The sequence below is a fragment of the Hypanus sabinus genome, chromosome 1, assembly GCF_030144855.1.
Source record: "Hypanus sabinus isolate sHypSab1 chromosome 1, sHypSab1.hap1, whole genome shotgun sequence".
NCBI classification, from domain to species: domain Eukaryota; kingdom Metazoa; phylum Chordata; class Chondrichthyes; order Myliobatiformes; family Dasyatidae; genus Hypanus; species Hypanus sabinus.
In genome coordinates this window covers 13,052,471-13,066,600 of record NC_082706.1, presented here as the reverse complement: position 1 = coordinate 13,066,600, position 14,130 = coordinate 13,052,471, and the positions used below count along the sequence as shown (strand labels likewise).

Sequence of the window (14,130 nt, the reverse complement as noted above, 5' to 3'; positions counted from 1 at the left end):
ACATGTATACATACCGGCAAATGACATTTCTCGGAACCAGGGTGAAGAGCACAATAGTACACATAAAACACAATAACTGAGGAAAGCAAGGATAAAGGTGAGTTTCACATAAACAAAGTAAAGAGCATAAATTGAATATTGTAAGGTATAGATGACTTGAGGGAATAAAGTGTTTTCCATTCTGATCATTCTTGCTTTTGTGCAGATTCTCCTGCAGATGCTGAATGGAAGGGAGGCACCTTGATAATACTAAGGGTCCTGCATAAGCAGCACTCCTGATAAATATCCCCGATGGAAGGTAAGGAGACCCCTATGATCCTCACAGTCCTTTGTAGGGACTTCTGGTCCGATGCCCTGCTGCTCCCATACCAGATGGGGATGCAATTTGTCAGGACACTCTCAATGGAGCTTCTAAAAAATTCTGTTCAAATATAAACAAAGGCAAATATGAAGGAAGAGAAGCGCCTTGGCCCTAATTGAGTGGCAAGATACATTGGAAAGTGCGATAGTGGACAGGCATTTAAGAAACAATGCAAAAATTGTTTACATATATATACAAAGACAAAAAAAAACACAAATGGGAGAAACAATTCATCAATGACTAAATGAAGAAATTCAAAGTATTAAAACCAGTTAAAGTCTGTCCCAAGCCTTATAGGCTCACCAGGCCCATGCTTATGCCAGTTTCCATGGCGTGAAGCGACTGAAAGTACAAGACTCCCCGCCCCCCCCCCCCCCCCCAATAGGACGCCAGTGTATTAGCATTCTGCCGGTACCCATTTTCAGCCAGGTGGACTGGAGCAATGTGTGGTTAAGTGCCTTGCTCAAGGACACAACACTCTGCCTCAGCTGGGGCTCGAACTCACGACCTTTAGATCGCTAGTCCAATGCCTTAACCACTTGGCCACATGCCACACTTTAAAACCAGTGTTTTAAATTGCTAAAAAAAACACAACACGGTTGATGAATGGGAATATTTTAGAATCGAGAAAAGAACAAAAAAATTGATAAAAGACAAAATAGTGGCAAAAAGTATAAAAGCAGACTGAAAACTTTACACAAAAAGCAAGAGATTAGCGAGATCAAATGAAGACCACTTTGAGGAAATAAAATTTTATGTCAGTCCTCAGAGGTCTACGATTAAGGGCCTGGCAAGTATGAGAAACTGGCGGAATTAAGAAATGACCCAAACTGTAATCCCTAGAAATTCTAACTCTAGCCAAAGGTCCCTATAGTTTACATCCCAAAGTTTTGAAAGGAATGGCTTTTGACTTAGTCGATGTTCTGGTTATTATCTTCCAAAGTTCTGTAGATTTCATAATATGTTCCTTAGAAATGGAAAGTGATAATTATAACCCCACTATTTAAGAAAAAGAGATACAGGCACACACAGAGGCAGTAAAAGGTTTAGGGGGCATTTAAGGCTGAAGGGAAACCTGATAAGAGATTTACAAGATTATGAGAAGCAATGAGAGAGAGTAGGGAGTATCCTTTTCCCCCTCCAGAGTAGAAATGTCTAATACCAAAGGGCATGCATTGAAGGTGAGAGGCTCAAAGGGAATGTGACAGGCAAGTGTGTTTCTTTTACACTGACTGGTGGATACCTGGAATGTACTGCCTGCTATAGTGGTAGAGGCAAATACATTAGAGGCTTATAAGAGACATTTAGATAGGAATAGGGATGAGGAAGATGGAGGGATATGGACATTGTGTAGGTAGGAGGGATTCATTTTTGGATTTACTTTTTAGCTAGTTTGGCACGACCTTGTGGGCTGAAAGGTCTGTTCCTGTGCTGTATTGTTCTAGGCTCTAAGCTAGTCAAAGTAGGCAAAAAGTTGGAATCCACAACAAAGGGTGTAATAACATAACATCTTTTACAGTTTTGATCACCCGGTTAGAGGAAAGATGAAAAACGCTGCCATGAATATTTACAAAAATGTTGGCAGGACTCAAGGACATGGGTTATTGGGAGATGGGCAGGCTAGGACTTTATTCCTTGGAGTGCAGTAGGAGACCAAGGGTGACCTTATAGAGGTTTATAAAATTGTGAGGGGGCAGAGAGAGTGAATGCAAACAGATTTTCTCCCCAGGGACAGGGAAACAAGTTCAGAACAGGAAGGGCCTGTTTCCATGATGTATTGTTCTCTGACTATGTGCATTCAGTCACACTGCCTTTTATTGAGGGAAAGGGAACCAAAAGTTCAATAGGTTTAAAGTGGTGGGGGGGGGGGGGGGGAGGGAAGGGGAGAGAAGACTGAAAATGGACCAGAGTTGCAATTCCTTCACAGAGGACTGTGTGATATGGAACAAACTGCCATAGGAAGTGGTTGAAGCATGCACAATAGTAACATATCAAAGAGATTTAGATCATTAGATGGATAAAAGAATATGGGCCACACAGGATTAGCTCAGGTGGACTACATGTTTGCCATCAATGAGTTTGTCTGTATTATACTATAACATTTTATTCCAGAGCAGAAATTGTTAATACAAGGGGGGTGGGGGGGGGATAATTTTAAGGTGATTAGAGGAATGTATGGGAGGGTGGGATGTCATAGGTAGGTTTTTCTTTCTTTATTTTTGTGGAACTTGCTGCTGGGGTGGTGGTAGAGGCAGATGCATGAGGTAGATTTAAGAGATTCTTGGATAGGCACATGGATGAAAGAAAAATGGAGGGCAATGTAGAAGGGAAAGATTAAACCTACTCTAAGAGCAATTAGAAGATCAGCAAAACATCATGAGTCAAAGGCCTGTACAAGATGATTAGACATAGGAGCAGAATCAGGCCATTTGGCCCATCAAGTCTGCTACACCATTTCATCATGACTGATCCACCACTCTCTCAACCCCATTCTCCTTCCTTTTCTCCCTGTAACCTTTCAAGTCCTGACTAATCAAGAAGCTATTCGCCTCCACCACCACCAACTTTCTGCAAAGTAACCTTTAGGGAACCCTGCATGAGTGCTCCCAAGTCTTTTATCATCTCAGATTGATGAATTCTCTCTCTGGTTAGAAAACAGTCTGCTTTTATTTCTTCTACCAAAGTGCATGACCATACACTTCCCAACAGTGCCACTTCTCTTACTAATTTTCCTTCTGCAGCTTATCTGCCCCTCCATTCATCTTTGTATCAAAACTAACTGTGCTGTACTGTCCGGTTTTCTATAATCTATAACATCTCAGTAAGAATAGTTGCAATGAGCAAAGTCAAAATGAAATTTGCATTTGACTAACCAAATGGACCTATGGGGATATGACTGGTGGAATAGATAAGGGGAAAACCAGTGGATGTGTTGTATTTAGATTTTCAGAAATTTTTCATAAAGTCCCAGAGAAGAAGCTAGTCAAAAAGTTTAAAGTGCATGAAATGGGGGATAACAGAGCCATTAACTGAAAATGCTTATCAGACAGAAAGCAAAGAATGGGAATGAATGTAACTTGCTCAGGTAGGAAGGGTGGAATATTTCAATGATCAGTGCTTGGGCTCAAACTATTCACCATCCATAATCTAGCTGAAGTGTACAAATTACACGGGCTTTTCAAGTTTGTTAATAGGGAAAAGCTGGGTGATTGTGTAAGGGTATGTCAGGTGGAATACACGGTGGAAAAACACAAGTCATTGACCTTAGTGCACACAACAGAAAAGAAGAGTTTTGAACACCAAGTAATTGGGACAACATTCAAAGACACTAACCATATATGCCCTTACACGTCACTTAAGGCCAAGGTGGAGGTAGGGCAAGTGATTGGCAAGGTGAAAGCTATGTTGCCATCATGAGAAGATTTGAATACAGGAGTAAGGAAGACATTGAAAGTGTACAGGGCCTCGGTGGGACAGCACCCAGACTATATAGTACCCAGGAAACCTCGCGGAACTTGGGTTCCAGGGTTTGCTGGATGAGATGTGATCAAGTATACTGGGCTGAGGTTCTTTAAAATTCGGTAGAATGAGAACAGACCTTATCAAAACAAAATTCTTATAATGCTTGACAGACTGGGGACAGAGATGTTTCCTTTGCAGAAGAGTCCAGGACTAGTGGAAACAATTTCATAATAAGGAAGTCATTTAGGACTGAGATGAAGAGAAATTTCTTCACTTGGTAGGTATGAATCTTAGAATTCTCTACCTCATGGGCTACGGATGCTGTTGGTGAAAATAGTACTGAGGTTTAAGATCTGCTATGAATGGCAGAGGAGGCTCAAAAGGCAAATTGGCCTGCTCAGATTTTTTAAAAAAATCTCTATTGACTTTAAGGCTTTTTTTTTACTGAGGCTGGGTGAGACTAGCACTAGAGGTTATGGGTTAAAGGCGAAATGTTTAAGGGAAACATGAGGAGGAGCTTCAACTAGAGTGTGGAACAAGCTGCCAGAAGTGGTGGTGGATACCCCGGTTTGATGCAACGTTTAAGAGACGTTCGGATAAGTACTTGGATGGGAAGGAGGCTTTGATCTAGGTACACATTGATAGAACGAGGCAGAATATAGTTCAGCACTGATTACATGGGCCAAAGGTCTGGTTTTATGCTGTAGTGCTCTATGATTCCCAGTCTTGTGGTCCCTCGCACAAATAACAAGAACAGAGGAACATTAGATCTTGTCTAATCTATGCTGGCATCAACACCTTCTGGGAAATTTCTCTATACCATTCCATCTCCTGATTATTAAGTACTTATCCACCTCCATTTTTAATGCTTCCTGGAGTAGGTGCAAATGAGATTCAGTTAGTCCTCACCATCCCCAACCCTTCAAGAAGGCAGGTGTACAATCTGTGATCAGTGCTTATGGATGCACTGTGACAGACACCAGCTACAGCAGGCTTATAATCAAAGCAAAACAGTCCTGGGTCTTAAGGGCACCTCTATCAGTATATGTGATTTCCTAAGCCTTTGAGCTTTCAATTAAAAGTTTTTTTTTACCCTGAAAAGATTTGGCTTTACAACTCGTTATTTTAGATCACTCAAAAGTATAATGAAAAATTATTAAAGTTCATAAATTAGTATAAAAAAGAAACCACCATTGAGCTTAACTACAAGGAGTTCTGCCACAAAGAAAACAGCTCCCATCATCAAGAAACCACCATCCAGGGTCTTCTCACTGCTGTCATCAGGAAGAAAGTATAGCAGGAGCCCCAACTTGGGAGTCCACAGACCACATTCTTAATGGCATTGGTCCATTGCATAAAAAGACTAAGAACACCTGAGGTACAGGGACTTTAGGTCCCACACCACCAGGTTCAAGTACAGTTATTACACTTCACTCACCACAACCCATGGACTTACTTTCAAGGACCATACAACACTTGTTCCCAGTTTTTTTTTTGTGTATTTGCACATTGTTTCATTTTGCATATTGGTTGTGTGTGTAGTTTTTCATTGATTCTATTGTATTTTTGTTCTACTGTTAATGCCTACAAAAAAATGAATATCAAGGTAGTATATAGTGATATATATGCACTTTGATAATAAATATTACTTTTGAGTTTGAGGTTCTTGAACAATACGTCTTTCATAATTCTTCACAGTGCATTTAAAATATTGACTTATGTCACTGTGGGAGGCTGTTCTGCCCACTGGATCCATATCAGCTTCTAGCAATGCAATCGCATTAGTTCCATTCCCAGCTCCCTGTTGCCTTACAATTAATCTCCCCTCCCATGACCATCAACTCTTTGTTTTGTCACTTGCTCACACTAGGGGCAATTTACAGTAGTCATTTAACCTGTGTCTGTGGGACAAAGATAGAAACCACAGCCCCTGTAGTGGTGGGATATCACACAATCACAGACAGTACATAGTCAGCAGCACTACCTGCCACACCACCCTAGCTTTAATTATAGTTAGAATTGCTACCCAAAGTATCAGAAACTGAAGACAAGACATCCAATACTTCTGCCGTGAGCCAGAAATTGCACTGAGATTTATTAAGTTGAACACCACTTCAGAAAAGGGCTTCGATAATAGTGTCTTTTTTTATCCTCACTGGTTCCGTTCACGTGGCTTGTTGAGCTCCGAGTCTTGGCCTTCAGCAGGACAAACCTTAACACTATGCAAACTTGTTAGAAAAAGAATGCTTTGTTTAAGAAATGTGCCAGAAGATTCATGACGATACAAGGCTACAAACCATATTTAATGATGGTGGCATCATGTAATAAGCAGTACTGCTACAATTGTGCGTAGATTGCGCTACGAAAGCCATTTTAAAACTTGATTAAAAATAATAGCATTTTCAAAAAGCAGGAGTGAAAAAAAACTTTCAATAGATGCAGTTCGACAACCCTTATACGACTTGCTGATATAGGCAGCAACATACCACTCTGCAAATCCACTAAAGCACAATTTTAAAGGTGCTTGGAGGAAATAATGGGGTGGGGGGGGGGAATAAGATGTCGGAGGCACATTTTCTTTAAAAAAAACAGTGATGGGTGTGTGGAACACGTTGCCAGGGGTGGTGGCAGAGATGGACACACCGGGGCATTTAGGAAACTCTGAAGCACGTGAATGATAAATAAAACAGAGTTATGTATTCTAATGCAACTTGAGACCCCATCTGTTGACAGCTTGATCATCCATTTCACAGAACACAAAATCATTAGTCATAAGGACATAATTGGGCAGTGCAGGATGTACGAGCCTGTTAACATGCTGAATCTCTAAATAAATAATCTTAGATTTTTCTGTTTATGTAGAGGGAAGGGTTAGATTGATCTTAGATTAAAAGGTCAGCACAACCTCTATTTATTTATTTAGAGATATAGCATGGTAACAAGCCCTTCCGTTCTGCACCACCCAATCACACCCATGTGACCAATTGTTCTATGTTTTATAAAATGGATGACGTAAACTTTACAACTGTCTTCAGTTGGCCCCTCAAATTACATTAAACTTTGTCGCTTAAAGGCCTGGAAGAAGCAGGAACTGCAGAACAATTCTTGCAAATCAACTGTAATGAAGAAACAACCAAGGACTACAGGAGGATACACAGCAAGTTTGTTTGCAGAGAAAGAAGCTTGCAAGAGTGATGCCATCATCATTTTCCTATTATAGCCCTTCCTTTGCTAAATGTGTAAGATTAAAAATAATGCAAAAGGCAACTAAGTAATGAATTTTCTAATGGCAATTGGGGCTAGGTAATTGGTGCAAGTAAGAAGAGGGAAAAGTAGAGAATTCAGTGCTAGAGATGCTGAGAACTTGGAATTAAAAGCCAGGAATTCATAGATCAGTTGATACACTTTCAACAGAATTGGGAAAAGTTAGAGATTTAACTGGATTCAAACAGATACGAGGGGTGATTGATAAGTTTGTGACCTACACTAGGAAGAGTCAAACTCAGAAAACCTAGCACATTTATTTTTCAACATAGTCCACTTCTACATTTTACACACTTAGTCCAGCGGTCGTGGAGCATACGGATCTTGGACTTCCAGAAAGTGTCCACAGCAGGGGTGATCGATAAGTTCGTGGCCTAAGGTAGAAGATGAGTTATTAAGTTCAAACTTTCAGTTTAATTACTCAAAGAGTTGAACTGCGCGTGCATGTAACGAGAGCTGTACAACTCTTAGGCCACAAACTTATCAATCAACCCTGCTGTGGACACTTTCTGGAGGTCCAAGATCCATATGCTCCACGACCGCTGGACTAACTGTGTAAATGTAGGAGTGGACTGTGTTGAAAAATAAATGTGCTAGGTTTTCTAAAATTGACTCTTTCTACCCTAGGCCACAAACTTATCAATCACCCCTCGTACAAAGACTGAAGAAACAGAAGAGAGATGTCACACACTTTAATTTTGTGTGGCATGTTTAGAATGAAGGCTGCAATGCCAGTGACTCAAGATTAATTCCACACTGTCAGTGAGGAATTTATACATACTGCTCGTGATTGCAAGGGTTTCCTCAGGGTGCTCCCATTTCCTCCCATGGGCCAAAGACATTCAGCTTAGTGGTTACATGAGGAAATCTGCAGAAGCTGGAAATTCAAACAACAGACACAAAATGCTGGTGCAGTCCTGACGAAGGGTCTCAGCCCAAAATGTCGACAGCGCTCCTCCCGATAGATGCTGCCTGGCCTGCTGTGTTACACTAGCATTTTGTGCAGGTTAGTGGTTAATCGGTTACGTAAGCAGAACAGGGCAAGGTGGGCATGTTACTGTGCTGCATCTCCAAATCAGGGGTTCTCAACCTGTGATCCAAGGACCCCCTCGATTAATGGTATTGGTCCATGGCATAAAATATGTTGGGAACCCTGCTCTAAATAAATCAACAACAAGAGGTACAATGTTCAATGTGGAACTGGATAGTACTGAGGCAAGGAATGTGAGGATAGATCTACAGCAGGGGGTTTCCAACTTTTAAAAACGCCATGGACCCCTACATTAACCGAGGGACCCACGGATCCCAGGTTGGAAACCCTAATCTACAAGAAGGTGCAAGTAAAAAACTGCTGACGATAGGTTTTAATGGATACATGTAGAATTAAAAGTCACAGATAACAGAACCTTCAGTCACACTTACTGTACAAGTCAATGGAGCGGTTCCACAATCTCAAACGTGAAGAAAGCATTGTGATCAGCAAATATTGGACACAAAGTGAAAGTAGTGCAAATAAATGACTGTTTCCCCCCCCCCCCCCACCCCCCCACTGCCGGGGAGAAAAGTTAGGCACCTTGGACAGTAGAAAGGCAAGTGGTAAGGGATGTGTTTCACAGCCCCTTTCCTAGTATACAATGATGCCCAGGAACAGAAGACTTCAATGGAAGCAGAGATCAAGGGAAATAATCACCTTTAAAGAATGGAAAAGGAAGGGCAAAGGGTAAAACAGCTCACCAAGCACCATGCTAGAGGAAGCAAAACAGCAGAGTGCAGTGGGGATGGAAAGCAAAGACAAATCAATTTGTTCTGAAGAGGAAGAAAATGGACAAGAGCTATAGTCCACTCAGACTCAGACAAGTTGAGCAAAGAGTAAGGGACACTCAGTGTTCACTTTATTAGGTACAACTGCTTGTTAATGCAAATATCTAATTAGCCGTTCATGTGGTAGCAATCCAACGCATAAAAGCAAGCAGACATAGTCCAGAGGTTCAGTTATTGTTCAGACCAAACATCAGAATAGGGAAGAAGTGTGATCTAAGTGATTTTGACAATGGAATGAATGTTGATGACAGACAGGGTGGTTTTGAACATCTTAGAAACTGACGTCCTTGAACTTTCACACACAAGTTTCTAAAGATTACAGAGAATGGTGCGAGAAAAAAAACATCCAGTGAGCAGCAGTTCTGTGGGCAAAAACACATGAGAGGGGTCAGGAGAATGGCCAGATAGGTTCAAACTGACAGGAAGGCAACAGTAAGTCAAATAACCATGCATTACAAACAGTGGTGTGCAGAAGAGTGTCCTTGAATACACAGCAAGTCAAACCTCAAAGCAGATTGGTTACTGTAACTGAAGACCACACTGGGTTCCTCTATTGTACCTAATAAAGTGGCCACTGAGTATGCACAACTACCAGTAGAGAATCAGCATTTATGGCATATTGATGTGCCTGAGACGAAGAAACCAGAATCTTTACTGGAAAACTAAAAGGGCAAACCAGTCAAAGAGACTGTCTCGAGACTCACAGTTAATTTGATTAATAACCAGGTATAGACAATAGGAAAAAAAGAAATGCTGGAGGTTGGAAGCAATTTTCTTACAGCTTGGAGACAGGGTGAGAGCAGGCAAAGAGCACAAGTAGGGCCACCAATGCACAGGAGAAATCCATAGAGCAGGGGCTCTCAGCCTTGTTTAAAATGCCATGCAGCCCTACCATTAACCGAGGGGTCTGTGGACCCCAGTCTGGAAACCCTTACTATGAACAGCCTAGAAAGAATAGGATTAGGCTGAATCCACATCATTCACCAAATAACACCCCTTTAGCAAGAATGAACTGAGTCGATGAAGCGGCTTGGAATGAGTACAAGTTCAGACAGGCAGCAGTGGAAGGGGGCCATCAGAACTCAGAAAAAGAAACCGACTACAGCAGGGTCCTGTTCCTGCTCTCCAGTAACTCCTGAACACACAAATAATGTATGATGTGCCGTGGAAAATGAAAATAAAATCTCATTCCCAACCCAGAAAGCCAAACAGAAACGATGACGAGAAAATCTGCAGATGCCGGAAATCAAAGCAACACACACAGGAAAAACAGAGACAGTAAATTAGTCAGTCCTGAAGTTGATGTGAATGATAGGTCCTCTGAACATAACTAATTATTCCCAGCATAGTTTAAAGAATTTCAATAACAAGAGTCTCTCCCTATATTGACTTCATTTATTAATTGAAATGCCTGAAATCAGTTAGAATGTAGTGCAAATTAAACATTATGTTCAAAACACAAGCAACTTAACCCTAACAACCTGAGTAACTTAAACTTATTACACTGTCCCTGATATCAAATGTGCCACCAGGGAGCCCTTGTTAAAAAGAATTATGAAAAAAATCTTTACTGGTTACTGAAATGCTTTGTAGAAGTAAGGTTGTTGTGGTGGGTTGGGGGTCTCTGCTTCAGAACATTTCTTCAGGGTAACCAAAGTATCATCAATGATCAGAAGTGGAATGGTGATTTTTACTGACAAGTGAACAATATCAAATTCCTACTGCAGCTCTCCAGAAAATCACCTCCATCCAATTATTCTTGAGTATCTTCCATCTTCGGCACTAGACTCCCTACCACTGAGAAAACTTTCAAAAGACAATTCCTCAAATAGGTGGCATCCATCATTAAGGACTCTAACCAATTGTGACACGTGTTCTTCTCATTTCTACCATCAGAGAGAAGTAGGTCCCTGAAGACAAACACTCAACATTTCGGAATAGCTTCTTTCCCTCCGCCATCAGATTTCAGAACAGACCATGGGCAGCACAACATTTTACAGTGGCCTGCGTTCAATTCCCACCACTGTCTGTGAGGAGTTTGTACCCCATGACTGCGTAGGTCTCCTCCCACAGCCCAAGGACCGTAGGTCATTGGTCATTGCAAATTATCCCATGATTGGGTTGGGTTAAATCTGGGATTGATGAGTGGCATGGCTCGAAGGGCCTGCAATAAAAATATATATTAAAATTCAAACACATGAACACTACCTCACTATTTTTTGTCCAAATACATTGCAACTGATGTGAAGGAAGATGCCATTTTAAGAACCCCAGAAAGTGCTGCTCTTGTGGGATTTTCTACACACAAGTCCAAAGTTTACAGAGACTGGTGCAAAAAACAACATCCAATGAACAGCAGATCTGTGAGCGAAGACATCTCATCAATGAGAGAAGTCAGAGAATGGCCAGACTGGTGCAAGCTGACAGGATGGCGACTATAACTCATATAACCACGTATTACAACAGTGTGCAGAAGAGCATCTCTGAATGCACAACACATCGAACCTTGAAGTGGATGGGCTACAACAGAAGACCATGAACATACTCTCAGTGGTCACTGATTGTGTATATCACCACCATCTTCATCTCCTGTTTGCCAAAACCCTGTGGTCGTTATACACACATGGACATCCTCTTCGCTTAAAAATAGTCAAGCATGAACTTCAACCACAGGACAGCAGACTACAGCTTAAGAGACTTCATCTGAACTGGGTTAACTGCTGGCTACAGCATTCTGCAAAACCAGAAAAAGTAATCCTCTGCTTAGAAGCACAATATCTTTAAAGTGGGTATCCCATTTTTCTTCAAAACATGCCTGTTATTTCAGGCATTTCTCATCGTCAGGAGTCGTCATGACAAAGTGGACTGCCCATTTTCCACAGACCTCAGTTGTGTTTCTCTACAAAAACATACATTAAACAAAACTCTGACATTCAAAAAAAAATTGAGTTCTAGATTCAACAGGATCTCAAAATTGTTATTATAAACTTTAACAGATATTTGCTAGGACTTACAATTCTAAGGAACGCGAATCATCTGCTCTTCATTAGCATCAAACATAGAACTGTGCGGAACAGGCCCTTCGGCCCACAATGTCTGTGCCGACCACAATGCCAAATCAACCTGTATATGATTCACATTCCTCCAACCTGCTCATCAGCCTCTTGAACACCACTGCCCACTCGCATCCGTCAGCCTGTTCCAGACACCCACCACTGTGTTTAAAAAAAACTTGCCCTGCTTGTCCCCTTCATCTTAAATCATTGTCCTCCGACATTTGACATTTCTACCCTGAGGTAAAGATTCTGGATTGTCCATTTCTCTCATTTTTCAAATTGTATTAGATCTCCTCTCAGTTTCAGATGCTCCAGGGAAATCAATGCAAGTTTGTCCATCTTATCCTAATGATTCAGACTCTCTAATCCAGGCACTTAATATTTTTATAACCACACATATCACCTACTCACAACTGGGAAGGGGTGAATCTGTGGAAATCATTGCCACAGACAGCTATGGAGGCCAAGTCACTGGGGTGAAATTAAAGTGGAGGTCCTTGACAAGTAAGGATGTCAAATGATATGGGGAGTAGGCACAGGAGAATGGGGTTTAAAGGGATAATAAATCAGCCACGATAGAAAGGTGGAGCAGAGGCAATGGGCTGAATGCTGTACCGAGGTCTCAGGAAAATGCAAACAGACAAAATATTAGTAATAGGCAAAGGACATCAAAGTCAAAGTAAGTAAATTTCAGGAAGGAGAAATGGCAGAGAACAATGATTGAAACTCAAGGCAACTTATTTTGAAGTGTATTAATACAGTAAGAAGCAGAAATGGACACTTGCAGCTGGAAGCCACATTATTTTGGGGGTGAACTCTTAACAAACACATCACCAATATGCACATAATATAAGAATATAAATGAAGAAACCAAACGTGATACTTCCTAAGTAGCTGTCCCATCTTCACCAAAATTGAAATAGAAACAAAATACATTTCAAATTGTTGTCTATAAGACTGCGACCATAGATTGCTAAACGAACGCCCTTTAAAACAAACTGTAAATAGCATGAGAAGTGAAATTGGGATCAGAATACCAAAAGTCAAAATCAAAGTGTATTTTCTGGACATAAAAAAGAGTATCAGTAATATTTGTTGAACATGAGAAGTGGAAACTGGGACCAGAGACATCAGAGTTCAAAACTTAAAAGATAAATTTAGATTTGCGATTAAAACAAACTATGAATATTGGTGTCAAGGGAAGTGAAATTAGAATCAGGTAGAACAGAGCTCCAAAACTCAAGGTTTTTTTGTTTTAAATAGGGAAGTCCAGTTCAGTTTTACCAGTTAAAACAGTGTTTAATCAACAAAGGGACAAATGCGGCAATAGATTAGGATATTAACCGGTGTATGGCGCTCAGAAGGAGATGCAGCCTCACTAAGGGCAGCAAGGAGAGAGAAGCCCCGAGAAGAGAAAGAGATAGAGAGAGATACAGGCCCAAAGTTACCACAGTTCTGCAGCGGAACAGGAAGAATGGAGGAGCCAGCCTGAGTCACAGCTGCCTACAGATACTTACAAAAGGAAGCTCATTTTCTTCTAGTTTGTGCCACTCAAAATCACCAGAAAAGACGGGTTAAAATATATCTGGCACAGACATTCCAATCCGAACCACTTTAAGGAGACCAAAAGCTGCTTTAAGCGTCAACTGCAAAACCTCCCCGTCAGAAACAAAAAAAAACTTAACCAACTCTCCCACCACAGGCCACGGAATCTCGCGAAACTTGCCACAGCGAGTTATTATGCAAATCAAGGCTTTTTTAATGACACCCGACGCACCCAATCAGAAGCTGCATACCCTCCAGCTAACGGGCGGGGTGTCCTTTTAGCCAATAGCAAGAGGGGGAGCAGGAGTCGGTTTAGAAAAATACTTTTATCCCCTCAAGAATCGCAGAACGAGAGTTTATTACCGCGTGCTTTTTTCCCCTTTTCAAGAATGGAGTGAAAATTTTTTTTAAAAAAGTTGTCAAGTGGTTAAAGCAAAAACAGATCTGTTGATTGACACTTTGACATGAAACGTCAAAAACGTGCTCCCCAATCAGGCGGGCTCTGTGGCGACTGTTTTGATGAAGAGAATATTTGGGAAGAAAATTGTAAATTGTTTCAAAAGCTTCATCTAAAGATATTAAGCTAAAGATGTAGTTAAAATAAAAGTCCGAATATGTCTA

At 41.1% G+C, this 14,130-nt stretch overlaps 1 protein-coding gene across 1 annotated transcript in view; it reads right to left on the bottom strand.

Moving 5' to 3' along the window:
* The window catches only part of LOC132391480 (MOB kinase activator 1A), a 41,134-nt gene extending 27,451 nt beyond the window's left edge, over positions 1 to 13,683 (bottom strand). Inside the window, exon 1 of the mRNA XM_059964738.1 lies at positions 13,482 to 13,683. Coding sequence (XP_059820721.1) covers positions 13,482 to 13,495 — 14 coding nt within the window. The 5' untranslated portion in view covers positions 13,496 to 13,683. The remainder of the gene's footprint in view (positions 1 to 13,481) is intronic.
* Positions 13,684 to 14,130: the final 447 nt, after the last annotated feature.